The sequence below is a fragment of the Rhodnius prolixus genome, unplaced genomic scaffold, assembly GCF_049639745.1.
Source record: "Rhodnius prolixus isolate KJV_2025 unplaced genomic scaffold, Rpr scaffold_4, whole genome shotgun sequence".
In the NCBI taxonomy this organism is placed as follows: domain Eukaryota; kingdom Metazoa; phylum Arthropoda; class Insecta; order Hemiptera; family Reduviidae; genus Rhodnius; species Rhodnius prolixus.
The window spans coordinates 1,630,916-1,650,406 of NW_027411614.1; the positions used below are offsets into that span (position 1 = coordinate 1,630,916).

The following is a 19,491-nucleotide window of genomic DNA, read 5'->3' on the forward strand; positions in this document are numbered from 1 at the left end:
ATAAAGGGTTGAAAATTTTTTGGATCATGAAATTCTGTAAAATTATGGCCGCTCTATATCTCCCACTGTGAACCACGTATTGGTATGGAATTTTGTTCTCTTGTACACTTTGTTTTTCTCAATTATAAACTATAGTTAATTTGTGCACAGATCTATAAGTTTAGAAGATATAAAGCAGTGGTTTTTAACCGGTGTTTCGCGAATATGGTCCAAGTGTTCCGCGAAATTTCAATTTTAAATGTATACAAATTTAGGAACGATACGAGAACAAAAAATTGTTCTTTTTTTTTAATTTGAATTTAACTTTAAGTTCTTGCTAAATACCGAATTTCAAATTATTTAATGTTAGTGTTCCGCGAGAAAAATATATACATATAATTGTGTTCCGCGTCTATGAAAAGGTTAAGAACCACTGGTCTAGAGACTCGTGAAGAAGTCCAAGTCTACAAAAATTAACCGATAATTATTTATTGAAGACGCGTAGAAAAAGGGCCTCGCCAAAACGTGGTTCGTACCATTGGTTGAAAAGCCACAAATGTGGATTATTAAATTAGTTTGATTAACGATTGAAATTGAACTAATTCGGTGATTAAAATTAAAGTTCAATTTAATTCTCAGATTTAATCATAATTTTATTAGTTTGATTAACGAATTAATATGAAAGTGGGTAGCGGAATAAGAGGGGTCTGGTGGCCCCCACCGGTTTTGATACAATCGACCCAAAAACCTTGGAGGAGACCGAAAAAAAATTTTGTGAAATTTTTTCTGACCCTCTCCAACCCCATAAAATTTCGTAAACGAGAAAAATGTGTTTTTTTGATATTTTAATTTTTTTCGAGCGTTCTAATCATTTTAAAGCGGTTCCAACGCAACTAAAAATTTATTTTGGATGTGTAGATGTTCCCTGAATTTTTCCGGTTTTTACTGTACTGTTAAATGAAGTGAAACATAGCTTTGAATAAAAAAAAATCGTTAAAAATCTGGATTTTTTAAAAACAAGTCTTCGGCATTTTGGGCTGACTCGATGGAAAATGATGGAAACTATGGTTGAAAGATACACTCTTACTCTACAAAATGGCGCAATTGAAACTCAATTTGGTTGCTTGTTGTCTGCGTTAACTCAATTTGAGTAAAACGCGAATTTAAAAGGTATGCGATTTTGGCCTATAAAATAAGTCACAATTTAATTAAACAAAAAAAAGCACCAAAAATAATGTTTGTATAAAGGTATTCTAAATCGCTGATCAAGAATTTGATGTCAAAAACATGTTTTGACAATTGACAGCTGTTAAAAATGCTGTCAACAAAAAACGAAGAATTCATTTTTTTTCAGGGAAGGGATTAGCTATGAGGTTAGCATACTGGAATCCAGCAGCTGACCCTTAGATTTTCTCTTCCTAGGAGCTTCTTACAGCTCACTGTCCGGTGATGGACAGTGTTGTCTGTAACGAGAGAACACTGTCCGGAGGCCGGCAGTGCACTGGAAAAAGCTCCGGGTGCTAATGACCTCAGCTGTTGATGCGCCAAAAAAAAAAAAAAAAAAAAAAAAAAAAAAAAAAAAAAAAAAAAAAAAAAAAAAAATTCAATTTTTTAAAAAAATTAAAATATCAAAAAAACACATTTTTCTCGTTTACGGGTTTTTATGGGGTTGGAGAGGGTCGGAAAAAATTTCAAAAAAAATTTTTTCGGTCTCCTCCAAGGTTTTTGGGTCGATTGTATCAAAACCGGTGGGGGCCGCCAGACCCCTCTTATTCCGCTACCCCCCTTTAATTCATTAAATAATTGTCATGCGATTAAAATTACGATTAAATTCGCCGATTAAACTAACCAACGCTACAAACTTCTCGCCAGACTACTTGACAAACGTTCGAAACTTAACCTACATAACAAAAGACTCATATATCTAATGTTACTGCGACCCATTTGGTCATACGGCATCGAAGTATGGGGATCGACTAAGCGTTCCCAACTCACTACGCCTCCAGGCATTACAGTCTCAAAAATACTTCGAAAACTTCTTAACGCTCCGTTCTATGTAGATACATAGAACCTCACTATCCATAATGACCTCAAAATTCCTTTCATTACAGATCTTGCTAATACTCGTTTCTTCAAATTTCATTCCTCTACAGCAGCTCATCCTAACCCTCTCATAGATCACCTATCTTCCTCCACATTACCAGGTAATCCTCTAAGGAGATTGAAGAGAAGATGGCCTCGTGATCTCTTATCTTAAGCACGTTACTGGAGTGGCACCACTGGGTGCCTTCTCCAATCATGATTTCCCGTTATTTCTTTTCCCTTTCACCGTATTTGCTTGTTGCAACAACTGTTGCAGTGGTAAATTGCAATAAAAGATTTAAAAAAAATAATTATAATCAATTAAAAATTTAATCAATTAAATTTAGAATTTAATTTTTTTTTAATCAGTGCCCAACTCTGGTATATACCTCTATTCAACGATAGTTGAAACTTATAACTAATTTTTCAATCGAAAATAGCTTTAAAAATAGGTGGGAGGAAATTAAAAAGAATTTTAAAATAAAAATATCCCAGGGAAGCGATGTAAAAGTGTAGATATATTTAATATAATTCACATAATCATGAAAAATAAAAGTAAAATTAAAGTTTTTTTTTGTCATTACTTTATACAAAATTCAATTATTCTGAAATTCCAGACAGATATTTGTCTGAAATAGACTGGCATTTAAAAATATTTATATATACATATAAATATGTAATATTAATTAATCACATAATTTTTCTTTTAATTAATGAATTGAGCTAATATCATAAAAACATTTCCACTATGGAAATATGGAGAAAGATAGAGGAAAAAAAAAAAGAAAAGCCAGTTCAGAATAATGGCGTAAAGTTTGATAAATTTAAAAAGTGTTTACTTCCCTTTCGTTTCTTTTTTGTAAGAAAATACCTATAGACATGCAACGTTTAATTTGTTTCTTTAAGTTGCATAATAGAAAATGTTACAAAAAAAAAAGAAAAAAATTAAATAAAAATTTTATATATATATTTTGTTTGGAAATGAAAAGAAAGTAATCAAATACTTTACAGTCCTAACAATATTATTATTTTTTTTTGGACATGAACATCTCTAGAAACTAAAATCTACTTCTTTATTTTGCTTTTTCCTTCATGCACGGATATTTTTTTATTTATTTATTTTTTTTTTTTAAGACTTTGTAATAACAAAGAAAGGCAATCAGAAAATTTAATTCATTTGGAAGGTCGATAAATAATTTACATACAAATATATAATGTGTTTTGTATATACATATTATATGTATTATACTCGAAATATGAAACAGATCCACAGCTTCAAAAATATACATATGCTTCAGCGATTATAAACTCTTTTTTTTTTTTTTTTTTTTTTTTTAATTTATATATGATTTTTTTTTTTAACACCAGATGTACGGTCGTAGCTTCTAAATATTTAAACCATTTAAAATTTATAACCTTCGCTGGGGATGCTTGTATTTGGATCGAATTGAAAGCCGCCTTCTGTTGTTGCTGGTAAAACGTTAGCATCTTCTTCTTCCTGATTTAAAAGAAGAAGAAGAAGAAGAAGAAGAAGAAGAAGAAAAAGAAGCATTATTTTAGTGCAAAAAAGTTAGCAAGAGGCTTTTTTTTATTTATTTTAAACACAAATGCATATTCCTTACCTCAGAGAAATACTGTTCAATTATGTCATAAGCCAATTTATAAATTTCAACATTTTCATGGTTTTGTAAACTTTCAATTTTATCAAGACCTTAAATAAAAGATAAAATATTAATAATCAGTAAATAATAATGTCTAGTGGAAGGCCTTGGCTAATGATACGAGGGTCGTTTGAGAAGTCCGTGCAAAGTCAGAGAGATAGCACTACAGGCGCGTGTCGAGGTTATGTTTAGTTAGTTGCATCTCTTGGAAGAACACACACCAAATTTCAGCCAGATCGGTCTATTTCTTTGTGTTTGGCATTCGTTTGAATCGAGGAAGTCGAGTGATTTTCAAATCGTGTGAAGTGTTGCAAGGACGGTTTGCAGCTGTTCCAGAAGAATCCGCAGGACTTTAGGCGTCGTTTCGTCACTGTGGATGAAACATGGATACATCACTACACTCCTGAGACCAAAGAACAATCTAAACAATGGGTTACCAAGGGGGAATCTGCGCCAAAAAAAGGCGAAGACCGTTCCTTCGGCCGGAAAGATTATGGCGACTGTCTTTTGGGATTCGCAAGGAATAATCCTCATCGACTATCTGGAAAAGGGTAAAACTATTACAGGTGCATATTATTCATCGTTATTGGACCGTTTGAAAACCGAGCTGCAAGAAAACCGCCCACGATTGGCCCACAAAAAAGTCCTTTTCCATCACGACAACGCACCAGCTCACACCTCAGCAGTTGTGGTCGCAAAATTAATGGAAATAGGGTTACAACTCGTTTCACATCCCCCCCTATTCTCCAGACTTGGCTCCCTCGAACTACTATTTGTTCCCCAATGTGAAGAAATGGCTGGCGGGAAAAAGATTTTATTCAAACGAGGAGGTGATTGCAGAAACGAATGGATATTTTTCAGACTTGGACAAATCCTATTATTCGGAAGGGATCAACAAACTAGAGCAGCGTTGGACGAAGTGTATAAGCCTAAAAGGAGACTATGTTGAAAAATAAAAAAGGTTTACCCCAAAAAATTAAGTAGTTTTTATTTTTGCCAGGACTTTTCAAACGACCCTCGTAGCTGACCTACTAAAATTACAAATATTACGTCAGGTATTAAATTAGGCCACCATAAATGAGCAATTGCGAGATATCCGGAAGTAGTAAGTATACTCTCGAGATTCCCAAGCCTGAATTAACTAGTACTACATTATAATAAATAAAGACTATTTTCACCATTTTATTTTATTTTTAAATTATTTAATTTTTACCTTTCTTACTTAGAAAAAGAAAAGTATTGTGATCACACTCATAGATATTGAGTTTTTATCGGCAATATTCGATTTGAAGTAAATACAAATACTCTACCACCAAAAACTAAGAAAATGGTCTGTGTGTGAGTATTGAGTCTGTTTACAAACTGTAAATCCCTTATAATAGAAAATATGACTTGATTGAAAAAGGATTTTTCACTCTTTGAGTTAGGATGAAGTAAGTCTTGACAAAAAGCGTGTAGACTAGAAAATGTGGTTAGATCAGCAAGCAGTGTTGGATATCATCGTAGCACGCATACTGTATTGAGAGGGGAAAAAAACTTAAATACTCTTTAAAATACATAAATAAATCATTAATTTACCTCCGCATTCTTCAATTGCATTAGCAAGAGCGTCAACTTGTGGACCAGCCATTTTAAGCATATTGTTTAATCCATCCAGAACAACTTGAATAACTTGATTATCCTTGCAGTCCAATAGCGCACAGAAAGGAGAAATGACCCCTTCCTGAATTAACCTTAAAACCTGATCTCGGTTACCACTGATGGTAAGATTACTTATAGCCCAAGCGGCCTCTCTTTTTGTTTGAAATTCTCCCTAGAAAAAATTCTTTCTCAAGAAAAATTCTCTTCTTGTTTGAAGAAATTAAGGTTGTCGTTGTATGATGTGAAAGTAGGCATAATATTTTGAAATAAAGAACAACACATTTGACGAAACGTACTTTTGTTTTAAAAAGGTCGAAATTGATACGAGGTGGTACCAAAACGTTACTGGAGAAGAAAGGAAATAAAAGGTGCCGAACTGATTTTTAGATTAAATATAGTTTCCTTCGAGTAGTCGCTAACAAACGGCATCGTTTCAGAAAAACCTTTATTTTTGACACAAAAACAAAAACTCTTGCGAGCCAAAAACCGCTAAGTTTGGAAATAATAATGATTCACCTTGTCATTAACTCAAGAATTAGTGACCGCTCGGTGATCAGAGCAGATGTTTAAAGTGGAGAAACCAGTTTTCTATAAATTTTACGAGAACATTACGAAGCAGTCACATTGGTGTTGACTGTTTTTAAAGAATATTTGCGCACAAGGTATTTCTCCCACACTTCCAGGATGATAATCCTAAAAAGTATTTCAGATTGAATTTCGTCTTTCAGGATATGGATTTGCCCCTATCAGCCGAAAGCTAACTCCTGGAGCTAATAGAGTCGCGGATTTTAGTTTTATGCAAAATTTTTCTTCCTTCCCCACCCAAGGCATGTTCACGGACTAGAACACATTTAATTACAAAAACTTTAATTTTTAAATCCCAATAGATGGAAGTGGGTGATCATCCCGGATATATTTTTTCTCAATTATTTTTTAAACAAATTATTTTTACTGAATGTACAAAAAAAAATAATAAAAATACCTTAGAAAGATTATTAATAATTTTAGGTAAAAGTCCTGCATCTATAACTGCTTGTACTTGAGGTTGATTACCAGCTGTAATATTTGATAAGAACCAAACGGCTTCCTATAAGAAAAAAATATAGTATTTTATTGAAAATTAGATATTTTAATTTCATTTTTTCAGGTATAAAAGTAGATTATACAATAATTGAGGACAAATGTACTCTTAATAGTTGGATTATCGAAGATTTTCTATCGATTATCTTACTAAGCTCACTCAGCCCAGCACCTATGTCCTACAACGTGAAAATTAAACTTGTTAATGAAAAACTCCGACTTTAAACCATTCTCAAAGATTTTGATAAAATCTCGCTTCCTTTATAAGTCGTTTTATACTTATTAAAAGTTAAATATCTTCCATTAAAATTTCCAAATTTGGAGTCGCATCCGTGTAAAAGCCGGTTACTACACCTTTTTGACAATTTTTAGTTCATCTTGATTGATTTGAATGATTTTGGTAATTTTATCTAAAATTTTACAGTCCAGATAATGTTAAATAAGTGTTATGCAACCATCTAAGCAAGAAATCCATTTCCCTGACTGAGATTCCAAAAATGTAGAATGTAATAAACTCTTTGTTTTTTAAAAACTAGTTGTACAAACCTTGCATATTTTTTCTTTCGGATGAGATAGTAAGGCAGGAAAGTGAGAGAGAGCATCGCAGTCCAAAACAATTTGCGTTTGTTCATCTGTACCTGTTACGATATTGCCTACAGCTCGCAGTGCAGCTGTTTGAACCTAAAACCAGAAATAAATAGGATTAGTTTTTATTTATCACGAATATTTCAAGGTAAATAAATAACTTTCAATCAAACCTTCACTTCTTTGTACGACAGCAAAGGTATCAGACTAGGAACTACTCCACTTTCGATAACCATTTGTATTTGATCATTTCCACCATCTGTCAAATAACTAATTGCCCATACCGTGTCAACCAGAATCTAAAATAAAATGAATAATCAACTCAAAAGTGAGGAATAAGGAGTTGAGTTAAAAATAAATGATAAATTTTTAGTTAATGTAATTATTAAATAAAAAAATAAAATAATAATACTAACATTTATGTCCGTATGATGAATTAAAACATTAAGAGCAGGTAATAAGTCAGATATAGTTTTGATTGGTGGTGGTGGATCTTTATTTCGACACAGATTTACTATAACCCATGTTACGTTGCGAAGAAATGGCATTGGAGTTTCCGGTTTAATAAAAGCAAGCAGTGGTGGAACTACTCCTAACCCTATGACGTAATCACGAAGACCGGGACCATCTCCAATTATGTTACCTGAAAAAATAAATTTGTTCAGCAAATTTCAACTTAAAGTACAATTGCTCATTACTAGATAGGCTAAACAAAGAAAGCAGCTAAAAAAAAAATGGTATAAACGACACACAAGAAAGAGCGTAACAGTGGGAAACTTTGAAAGAAGTTGCAGAAAAAGAACAATTTATTAAAGCTCAAGAATACTGTTGGTTATCTGCAACAGCACCTAAACAGACAAAAAAAAAATCATTCAGCCTGCACTAGATGCCAGGAGAAGAGCTGTCACTATCAGTGCAGTTCTTAATGAAAGCAAAATTTACGTACATATAAATCGTACAACCCTAATACAGCTGTCCTACCGGACAGTTTTAATATGTAATTCACCCTGTTCATTAAATAATAATAATGTAACAGTTACCAATTCAAAGTCAACCCCGCTCTCTTAAAAAATAATTTAACATCTCATCAATCTAAATATTTATACATAAACAAATAAATACAGAACTTATTGTCACTCCTTACTTACAATAATTTCCTGAATTTTATTAAGCAATAAAACCTTCGATACAAAGTTTTCTTTTTGCAAAACTGAATAGACAATATAACCTCTCAACCGTAGTCGAGCAAGTGAAGTAGCGTACGCTGTGTGTAACTGTTGATTCAAACTTCACAAAAGAACTCAAATTCTCAATATCGAATTGATGAACTTTCTAAATTTCTCTCTAATGATTGATGAAAATTAAAAACAGGTGAGAATTAAATCTAAGGTCAATAAGATCAACAACTTAATCTCTCTTAATTAGCTATTTTCTGAATTTTTTAATTCAACTAATTTTCTTATTGCTCACACATAAATTTTGTTTGCGTTTAAAACAGTACTAGCGTGACAACTTATATCCTATATTGGTGAACCGCAGAAAGCTCTACCTCTTTTCTAGATTCTGTTTTGGGTTAGAATGGTTTTAGATTCCTTTTTGTTGAACTTTCTGCACTGGTACTTTGGTTGCAGACAAGAGTAATATTCCGAAGTTCATACCAATTAGAAAATAGTGTATAACTTTTGAAAATTCCTGAGTTTAAATTTTAAGGAATTTTTTTCATGCCTACCATTCCTACCAATGGAAACATGAAAGAGGAGGTACCTTCATCCGAATAGTCTAAAAAACACGAGATGTAGCTGTTTCTAATACTACTGTTTGAAACTAAAAAGCAATGAATGACCCGTCCAAGTAATTAAGGCAATAGATCAATTAAGTTTAGACAAAATTATAAGTGTACAATCATTGATTAATACGATACTCCGTGCATATATTTCTGAAAATGAAAAATCAAGAACTTACTGGACAAGAGACTACTTATCAGATTCTGTACATGTAAAAATAAAAAAATATCATTTGTAGGCTCTTGCAGCAAGCAATCTTGTTTAAATTCCTGTCTGTAAAAATATATTATCTGATTTGAGATTATTTACCTAGTGCCCAAACCGCTTGTTCGCATACTGTCTGGTGTTCCGAATACAGAAGTTGTAAGAACAATGGAACGGCACCGGCTCCAACAACCGCCTGGGTTTGCGCTGAGGTACCAGAAGCGATGTTCGTAAGCGCCCAGGCAGCTTCAAATTGAAGATTTGGGCTGTGATTGAAAAAATTTCAATTATAATAAATACTTCGAGTAAATAAATTAAAAAGTTAATTCAACCACTTAGCTTTCACTGGTTGAAGTAACAAAAAATACCTAATCATATTAAGTATTACACTGAGAGAGGCCACATACTAATACCAATATAAAAGATCCAGTGGTGCCTATTCCATTAGATAGATGAATTACGTAATAGAAGGTTAAAAATGGAAAACTGTTTCTTCAACTTAAGATTCTATAAATTCACATGTGTGGGTTGATCATCAATCTGGAACCCTGTTAAGGCTTTCCCAGCTGGGATTGCAAGTCCACTTCGTACTTTCCAAACAATATTTTGAAGATAAATAACTAAAACTAACTTACGTATCACTTCTTTCCAAACATTTTACGAGTATCGGCAGTATGCCACTAGAAATTAAGTCGTTAATAGGTGGATTTTTATCCGATGATAATAGTTTCCTAGCAGTTTGTACTGCTTGTAACTGTATTTCCGGATTAGGACTTTTTGCCTCTTCCACCAATTCTTCTAAGTTAATAGAGTCCAATTTTTTCTCTTCATCATCATCTAAGAAACCCATACGTTAAATAATCTGTTATCTTAATAATCTTACAGAAAATATTTTTAAATAACTTTTTTCTAACCTGTAGAATCTGCTATTGGAACATTACGTCTTTTTAATAATGTTTCCTCTCTTTTGTTTTTTCTCAATTCTACAGTGACTTCATTTCGTCTTCTTCTCATTTCCTAAGGGGGAAAAACTCATATTAATAATTAATTCAAAACTTTGATCTTCATTACTTGATGTACTTTAATTATGAAATACCAATTTAAAATAAAAGTAACGAGAGAAGAAAAAAACTCGCTGACACTAATCACTACATGGCAAATGCTAATGTATCTAAATATTCTATTATACTTCTTTTATACCCAACTGATTATTTACATCATTAAATAATGTACTTACATCTTGATCTTTCCCCTTATTTTTAAAAACTTGCATTCGGTTTTTTATATGCTGATCAGACGCCATTTCTTGTAGTAGGTTTGAAGATTTTTAATAATACAGTCTCTAAATGCGAATTATTCGTCACACACAATGTTGTTTAGACAACTTATACTGTGGACTCGAAACTAAGCTTCTTAAGCTAAAATTTATCATAACAAGCACTTTATCTTCTATAAAGAGGAAAAAGCTTTTCTAAACACGTTTCATGGAAATTGCATGGATAATAGAAACAAGGCAATGACGTCATGATAGACAAGTTTGCATTAAAAAAAAAAAAAAATCTACCTCATAAATTTTATCTGTGTATCTATTTAAACTTATTCATAGAAATAAGATTGGTTTGAACATATTAGAAGGGACAAAATTAACATTATGACACCATTTATTGGTTATAAATAAATTATGTTTAAAAGTGATGTTTTGGTATCTTATTAATTACGCGTGAGGTGTAAGAGTGAAGACTAATTATTTTTGCTAATAAGCTGATTTTTCTTATTTTGAGATTCAAAACATGTTCACGGCAATAAATTTTAAAATTATCAACAAAAATTGAGGGGGGAAAACGAATTCATTACGGTGTTCTGAATCTAACCTAAAGATTATAGCCACCAATCGTTCTAAAGTACATAGATGAACGCCTTGGTTTGACCGGGATAAAACCGGTGTCTGCCCGGTTTGGCATTTTTCCCATCTTATAGAGAAAGAAAGTATAATATATTTTTGGTGCCCATAAATATCTTTATAAATAAAACTTGATTTAACTGTTTATTTATTTTTTCACAAGTTTCACTTATTTTTCTGCTGATTAATCTATTACCATAAGCATTTTTTTTAATTTAGAAATAAGAACTTGGTGAACACCAATTAGTTAATAAGTTTAAATTCAGCTGGTGACCCCGCAAAAGCTGTTCCATTGCAACTGTAAAAAGGAGTTAACGCGGAAGCTTTGCTAAAAATCTTTTATAAAACGAATATGTTTCCAAGCATCTTAGTCTTACAGTAAATTTTATACAGGTAACGAGCAAATATCAAAATATTCTTAGACAATAGCGCCTTACATTCTTTCTCACCACTTCCTGCTGGCGGAAATTATTAGTTAATATTTTACGAAATCGTAAAATCTTAAACTCTCGTCTAAAAGTTGCATACAATTACGTTAACTTCTCCTGGTTTTTGCATTCTTCCTTTTTTGGAGGCTGTTACAAGGTACCATTCCAATTAAATTCAGCAATTCAAGGAAAAAGTACTTTTTTCAAGTTCCTGCTCGTAACAGGCATGCATATCGAGCCCAGGTTTGTATGTGATCGGAGGAAGAGCATGCAGCCTCTGATAATTATCTGATTGATATCGATAGTTGAGTTAAGACCTTTGGCATATTGCGACTAGGGGCGATAATCCTCAAAAACGATTGATGATAAAAGAACATTTCGTAGTAAGTTAAAGTAATGTTAAACGGATAGGTTGTTCAATAAGTGATTTGAACTTCAACAGAAAATGTGGCCAAACAGAGGCTGGGGACCGTTACTTTTACGAGTAACTTTCAGGAGCGAATCCAAGGGGGTAAAGCCCCCCAAAAATAAAACATTTTTTAGTTTGGCAACATTTAATGTGAAAAGTAACTTTATTTTATGCGTTACATAATTTTAATACGCTTAGTATTTTTAAAAGACATGCTTCAATGATGAAACCAACAGTATTAGTTAGTGTTATATATTTGTATTGAACATTCAGATGTGTTGTATCCACATAAATTTGGCCAAAAGTTGAAGAAAAATGAAAATTTTACCTTTAATGTAAAAATGAAAAAAAGGAAAACAGTTTCAAGAGACAAACGTTTCATGATATTTTCCAGAAAACTGCTCCGAACATTTTTTTATTTTTTTTTTGGTCAGAGCAAATCTTGTGAATGTTCACCCTTTGTTTTTATAAGCGGAAGTCGTTCAATCAGAAACATCTCGCATATTCGTTTGATTAAGAAGAAGAATAATAAAACTTTAATCACACCGTTAATTGCTTCTGCAGGGTTCCGCTACTTCAGTTGGTCCACAAAAGCGGACGTTCTAGTTTATGCCCTTAGTCACTCACTATATAAACTCTTTTAAATATGAAATCAATGGAAATGTATAATTATGTTTATTTACAAGGTTTGTTTTCTTTTCTTTTTCTTCTTACAACAAAAGTTTCTACAGCATTTCTTTTACGAACACCAGAACAAAAAAAAAAAAAAAACTTTACATATAAAACCTATATACTAAGCTTTTTTTTAATGTATGTAATTTATAATAAAACCTTTGGTTACTAATGATTATAAATAAGAAATGTAAATATGTATTATAATTGCGGTACATAAATTTTTCAAAATTACTACTGTATGATCTAAGTCCAGTTGGCACATATATGACAAATAATGCCCAATTCCATTTTAAAAAAAATCTTTTTCAATAAAAATTTACCAAAACTGTTAGGAAAAAAAGAAATGTTAATATTTATAAAATAACAAATTTAAATGCTTTATAAACAAAAAAAAAAAAGATGAAATAGGCCTGCAAAAAAGGCAGTCTTAAAACTAAGCTAGATTTTTTTTTTTTTTTTTAAAGAAAGAAAATAGGCCTTTCCAAGAAATCTAGTTTTTTTATGGCCTTCATTTATATCACTGTTCCAATCCTTTTTGTGCATCTTGCTTTCTACAGTTTATCAATTTTATTTTCGAATTTTATTTTAAAATAGATATCTTCTAAAAAAATTGATTTTTTTTTTAAAGAAGATAGTCTATTACAAACTTCCCAATTAGTAGCGAAATTTATATAATAGATGAATTCTAAATGAACTAACAATTTTGATTTTTTGAAAAATAGAAGAAATAAGGCATAATTATGGCTTGAGATTAGCTGTAATGTACAATATTTATAATTTCTAAAAATTCTATAGCCTAAAGTTTGTACACCTGTACAAATCTACGACGAGAAGTGTGCGTACCTTATTGTAAAGAAAGAGTAATCATTATTCCCCTTTATTAGAGGGAGGGGAAAAATAGATGTTTATATGAAGAATTCATAAAGGTTTAAACTCAATGAGTCGTGAACTGGCTGGAAACACTTTCCAAGAGGTAGACGTCTTGTTCATCACACCTTGTCAACCAGGGTCTTTGTTCTGAGAAAGTACACGAAAGGAAGGTCGTTATATCACTTTTTCTGTATTCTAGGTGGTTGGATTGAACATGATCGCGAAAGTATAATTTTACAGCTTCAGGCATCAACTCAATTGGATACAGTTTAACAGAGTTGTTAGTATCATTAGCGTAGGTCTTCTCTCGCTAAAACGGAAACGCAAATAGGAGATGTACAGATTGTTTTAAGAAGAAAAAAAGTTGGCTCCAGTTTTGTGATGAATTTGTAGGATTATCGCTGAAGCTTTGCACTCAACCTCCCTGGTCCAGTGATAAATAAAAATAGTTCTTTAATATAGCAGAGGAAATTAAAAGGTTCCGCCGCAGACAAAGGACCTACAAGCATAGAATTCTGTAACTGTCGTCACATAACCCTTCCCTCCTGAATTCGAATATACATGGATGGTTCTGCCTCATCGACCAATATAAATAGCATTACGTCCTATTGTTGATAGATCCTAACATTACAAGAAATTACATTTTTTAGAGAAACTCAACTCTTGACTAAGTTTTAAAAATACACTCAGCGCTAGAAAAGTAGTATTCCAGAAATAGTTGGAAGGGTAATAAGAGCCATACATCTTCCTCCGGGATTGACGATTCGTAATGCTAAAAAAAAAGTTCGGCCAGGTTGACATCAAAGCAGTAACATAAAACCCACCTCAAAAAAAAACACAGGATTTTGAAAGGTAACGCTAGAATTTAATAAGAACCTAGGCCTTAACACTAGGAGCCCTAACCTCTCAAGTCACATTGGGTTAGGTAAGTTCAACATATCCTCTTTGCAATTACGGGGAAGTGGTAGCAGATCATCATGGTGTTTTTCCTATGCTGGAAGATACTCGCCCCGCACGATGTAGAATCACATTTTAGGACTGCGCTTAATTAGGTAGTTGAAGTCGACTAGCCGAACGCTTCAATGAATAAATGATAATAACTGAGTGGTAGCTTAAAGCAACCTGAAATTTTGTTACATCAGAAACTGATGTATTGCCATATCAGTGTCATCTGTGTGAATCGTTGATAAGTTATTAAAAAAAAAAAACAAATACAATTTTTGGAATTTGGATTCACCACAAAAAAAAGTTTTAATACTTTTGTTTACCTTCTTCAGGGTTTCACTATTCATTCTCAGTTTCCAGTTCTGCCCCAACAAAAACAACCTGCGAGAATCTAGCAAGGCACTTCTTCCGTGAGAACGAACTACAAGATGGACTTGCTCTTTTGCCTAGATCACGACTCAGTGTGAACCCCCCGCCCCTTTTAATATTTCTGCACAAGGATAACTGGATCGTTTATTTTTCAAATATATTGTATTTTTTGAAATTATTATTAATGAATAAAATAAAATAATTATTAATCACAGAAGCAAATTAATGGATATGATTACGTACACTTCACCATATAATGTGAATGTACGACCTCTTATTGTCAACAAATAACAACAAGTTCATTTTCATATCACAATTATAAGTGTTGTATATTTACAGAAATTAGTAAGTTTGAAATTTGTTAAGATTATTTTACATGAGAATATATAAGTCTAAATTAAAATGGAGAAAAAGAAGAAGAAGAAAAAAATAAAGGAAATAAAGAAAAGAAAATGAAATCTCAAGAAAGTATTGCCACACTTCTCCTAGGAGCTATATTACCCATTGCATTGACATTATCAAGGCTTGACCATTTTTTGAGTCCATTTTTTAGAGCTTCGGCGGTTATTCTATCTTCACAGATACGTGACATTGCCTCTAATTTCTGTGCTCTTTCTTTACTCAATGGCTCACCGGGAAAGGCTAGATCGTTTGCTTCGGCTAAACTTCTCAGATCGAAATAGTACTTAGCGTATACACTTGATGGTACATTTATATTAAACTGCAACATCTCTAGAAACTGTCTTTCCAGTTCATTCCTGTAAAAGAAAAAAAAAGTAGAAAGTTAACGATAGCTATTATCGTTCCAGTGAAAGTAAATCCCTGCTAGTTAAATATAAGCTTAAGGCCAATTTGAAACCTAAACAGTTACACAAAAATATTTCTGATGGCTCTACTGTTAAAAGGAGGTATTGCTTTATCCAATGTATTTATAAAACAAATTAAGTGAAATTTATAGTTCTGCAATCCGGGTATCCATTGTTATTCAGATAATATTTTTAGGCTCTTTCAATTATTTATTTTCCTGCAAACAAAAACTAACTCTAAAATTAGTTATTACTTACATATCTTCTACAGTAATGTCTTTTAGTATCTGACAATAATCAACGTTCCAAACTGCTTGATCGTCCCATACTTTAGATGAAAGTAGTATTGCACCAAGAACTATACGTTTCCAATTTCCAGGTGTTATATCTATGTCCGCATAAGTCAATAACCTTAAATTTAAAAATATAAATAAATAAATACATTTTCGGTAATTTTGTTTTATTTATTTTAAAGTAAAATTTTACCTTTCAAGGTAGACTAGAGTTATTATGGCACATTCAGCTGTTAATTGAGCTGAATTAAATAATGTTCTAATAAATTTATAAATTTGCCTATGTTCTGGATTATGCTGATCATAATCTTGGGGTACACCATCTCTCTGGAAATAATAATACAGAAAAGTTATTATCGTTAACATAGGAAGATATAATGCCATGTAGAGCACTCTACATAACATTAAATACTATTTTAAATCTAATCAATGGAATTAATATTCTTCATACATCTTTAAACTTGTGTCCGCTAAAACAAAGTGAACTATGTTCGAAAATGCTTATAATGAATAGTAACACAGATTCACTTTATAAATTTAGAGATCCAGGAATTCAGGCGCACGTTGCTTCTGAATGTAGATTAAATATATTCAACATATCTTGAAATTTTTAAAACTTATTAAAAATTAACATTGATAACATTTCTTTAGCTAATATTTTCACTTACTGCCATACTTACCGTGAGAGGGTGTTTTTTCTCATCAAAAATTTCCATATAACGTTCTGAAGTTCGATTTTTGATGTGATAATATATTGCCAAAGAGACGCATTTTACAGTATTTTTCAAATTTGGTTGAGAAACTGTACTGTCATCTAAGTAGATTGTAGAACATGAGCTACTTTTTTTAAGACCTGATCCACGTAGTTCTGAGATCTGCAATAAAATAAAAAAAATTATACTGTATTTGATTTTACATTAACTATTGTGATATAACATAACTTATTAGCTCTAAAATCGAAATGACGAATTAGATTTTCACATTTTTAAGTTTAAAATTATTCATAAAGTAAATATCTAAAATTTCAACTAAGGAAGCCTTAACAAAGAGAACAAAAAAATATTTATGATTATAAGGTACGGTTATCCTGGACAAATCTACCTAATCTGCTAATTTAATATACAAAGACTTCATTTGAGTGTTTAAGGATAAGACAATGCTACACAGGTAAATATATTGCTATATGGAATTACTTTGTCCTTAGACATTCAAGCTTTAATCACTGTTAGTGAACAACGCTTATGATGAGTATATATGACGAACAGTCATGGTCAAATTTTACAGGGAAATAAGCTAAAAACTAGTCCGTACGATTGGATTGGCCACTTCTTCAGAGACAAGGCGTCCCAGCGGACGCCATTCACCCTAACTAAAAACACACAATACCAACACTTTTCAACACTCGCACAATATACATAATGATAATGACAAATGATAATTGATAAATACAATTGTTTGGGTTTGAGAAAAACTTCAACATCCTAATCCAAGGTATCACGCAATCCGTGCAAAGTATCTGGCAACTTACCTAATGACTGTGCCACAGTTACCATGCACAAATTCCGAAATGGGACTCATACAGGTTGGATCATGCAGTGCAGGAGAAAACATCTCGTAAATATCCGCTCTGCTAAGCTAAACTTTCTTGGTCTTTAACCATTCGTTGACGTTAGCACATCTTCAGAATGCTTTCATTATTAATGCGATGTCACAAATCTGCACACATAACCTAATAAAAACTGGTTATGTTTCCATTAGCAAGCAGTTATTACGTGTCTTCCGGCTACTCAAACATCCTGGAGTTTCTCTGGAGAGTCTTGTTGGTTATCAGGTTTTCCGGAAAAGGATATACCTCCCTAGAATCTTCGAGACACTTATAATTTGGGAAGACTTTAGGAAAGGGTGTGTTAGCACTAATGTGGATGTAGGCTCTCCCCACTCCAACCATAACTTCTCTTTTCCTCGAAATGTTGATACAGATCAGCGAAACCACCTTTAGACCTATTTCGGTCGCAGTGCAGTTTAACTGACATGCCGGCTAGTTCATAAAAGAACTCACCTTGGGAAATCTTTCAGCATCCTTATTATTGCGTTACCAGACACTCTAATTTCTCGCTGTTCGTTAAACACCAACGTGTGACCCTCACTTTTCGATGGTGTTAAAGTTCTTTAAATACTCTCTTATTGCTTCATTCGTCTGAAATCTAATCTTACAGATATGGATAAAATCATTGCTTATGATTGGCTGAATATCTGTTTTCAGTGGTCTCTAAATTGTTATCAACAACAGCATAACACCTGCTACCCATTAGTAGTAAGTCTATATTAACTATCACGAGACAACAAATTTTTCATCATTCAACAAAGAAATAAGTAAACACGTAAGTCATGAAACCTATTTATTTATTGTCCAATTCTAAAATCTTCACTACGCTCTAATGACTATTGTAAGCATTATTACGAAGACATTTTAAAATTATATGACTCTATAGTATTTCTTACATTTGGGTATTGGGTATATCTTACATCAAGACAAAATTTCCTTAAGAGAAACTTTGCTAAATAAAAAAATAAGAAAGTAAAGTTTAAACTAAACTTCTAATATCGACTTTTACAAATGGAACAAGGATGATCCCGATGATTTAAAATTTATGAAAAAACAAATTATGAAACACAATTTTGGTTGGAATAAATCTTTGAAAGTACAAGTCACCTCGAATTAAAATTTTTATGAAGCAACAAATAAATATGTATAGATGTAGGTATATAATAAATAATTAATAACACTTACATGGTTCTGACTTTTCTTCCTGGAAAGCCCATCTATAAACAATATTCAGATTTTAAAAAAATTTATGAGCACTAATAACATCAAACAATAATTTGGACTTACTTTCCAATGATATCTTAGAACGTTCAAGAAATAATGTCCCAGCCTTTGGGTGTAACGATGGGTCAGTATCCCAGTCTTCTATTTCTCTCTCGCTGATATGTTGAAGATTTCCAATACTTTCTTCTCCTTCTGGCAAATATTCTTCGAAATTCTGCGGTGCGTCTTTTCTTCTTGAAGGAGGAGTTGAATAGGCACAACAGCTATTTTTATTTCCCATTACTGCCTAAAGGCCAAAGAATCTGAAATAAGAAGTTAAATTATGAACGCAACATTAACAGAAATTTAATTAAAGCTCCGGTATCTATTGATGATAGCAAAAATAAGATATAGGCAGATAATGTAAATATAGCTAATGCAATGTTAAGGGCAACGAAAACCTCTCTAACTCGTGATTTTTATAGTTTCAAACTATTTTAAACACTGAAGCTTACTTCTAAAATAGAAACTTTTTCTTCGTGCAAATAAAGCCACGCATTTCTTTGCATTATTAAACTCATTTAGGACATTATTCTCGTAAGTTATGTTTTCACTGATAAGGTTTAGGTTACTTTTGTTATATGATCATGAGTGCCCGTATTGATGTGATAATGAAATACATATTTTTCAAATTCAGCCGACTGTCGAAAATACAGCTTATTTTTTTTTTTGAAAAAAAAAAATATTAATAACTAGTTAGATGCGACACCAACACAATATAAGGCCTAGGGGTATGGGCTAAGTTCGGAACAGTCAGACAACAGAACATTCTGAATCACAGATTTAAAATAAATAACATTATTCAATTTTAATAATTCTTTGAAGTTAATATGATGTATTTTATTATTCCATTGCACTAATGTGTAGCAATATAAAATATTTAATATTATATTACTGATTCTGTTCTTAAC

At 32.1% G+C, this 19,491-nt stretch overlaps 2 protein-coding genes across 2 annotated transcripts; both read right to left on the reverse strand.

Moving 5' to 3' along the window:
* Positions 1-3,372: 3,372 nt before the first annotated feature.
* Positions 3,373-10,532, reverse strand: Kap-alpha3 (karyopherin alpha3). The gene is made up of 11 exons (XM_074132712.1): positions 10,254-10,532; positions 9,931-10,033; positions 9,652-9,853; positions 9,122-9,282; positions 7,445-7,671; positions 7,202-7,327; positions 6,990-7,124; positions 6,346-6,450; positions 5,301-5,535; positions 3,684-3,772; positions 3,373-3,559 (listed from the first exon to the last, which is right to left on the reverse strand). Exons 1-11 carry the CDS (start codon positions 10,317-10,319, stop codon positions 3,464-3,466), a joined length of 1,545 nt encoding a protein of 514 aa, XP_073988813.1. The 5' UTR covers positions 10,320-10,532; the 3' UTR covers positions 3,373-3,463.
* Positions 10,533-12,411: 1,879 nt separating this feature from the next.
* CycY (cyclin Y) lies at positions 12,412-19,349 on the reverse strand. Its single transcript, XM_074130875.1, has 7 exons — positions 19,036-19,349; positions 18,605-18,843; positions 18,503-18,534; positions 16,392-16,586; positions 15,905-16,038; positions 15,677-15,829; positions 12,412-15,370 (listed from the first exon to the last, which is right to left on the reverse strand). Exons 2-7 carry the CDS (start codon positions 18,819-18,821, stop codon positions 15,073-15,075), a joined length of 1,029 nt encoding a protein of 342 aa, XP_073986976.1. The 5' UTR covers positions 18,822-18,843; positions 19,036-19,349; the 3' UTR covers positions 12,412-15,072.
* Between the last annotated feature and the right edge of the window lie 142 nt (positions 19,350-19,491).

Bases quoted from the DNA above. Each gene is read 5' to 3' on its own strand.
- CycY (XM_074130875.1), bottom strand. From the start codon at position 18,821: ATGGGAAATAAAAATAGCTGTTGTGCCTATTCAACTCCTCCTTCAAGA. The intron at 18,535-18,604 runs GTAAGTCCAAAT...TATTGTTTATAG, and splicing joins TTCTAAGATATCATTGGAAA to ATGGGCTTTCCAGGAAGAAA. The intron at 16,587-18,502 runs GTAAGTGTTATT...ATTTTATTGCAG, and splicing joins GGAAGAAAAGTCAGAACCAT to ATCTCAGAACTACGTGGATC.
- Kap-alpha3 (XM_074132712.1), bottom strand. From the start codon at position 10,319: ATGGCGTCTGATCAGCATATAAAAAACCGAATGCAAGTTTTTAAAAAT. The intron at 7,672-9,121 runs GTAAATAATCTC...TTATTTTTTCAG, and splicing joins ACAAGCGGTTTGGGCACTAG to GTAACATAATTGGAGATGGT. The intron at 3,560-3,683 runs GTAAGGAATATG...CTTTTAAATCAG, and splicing joins TTGAACAGTATTTCTCTGAG to GAAGAAGAAGATGCTAACGT.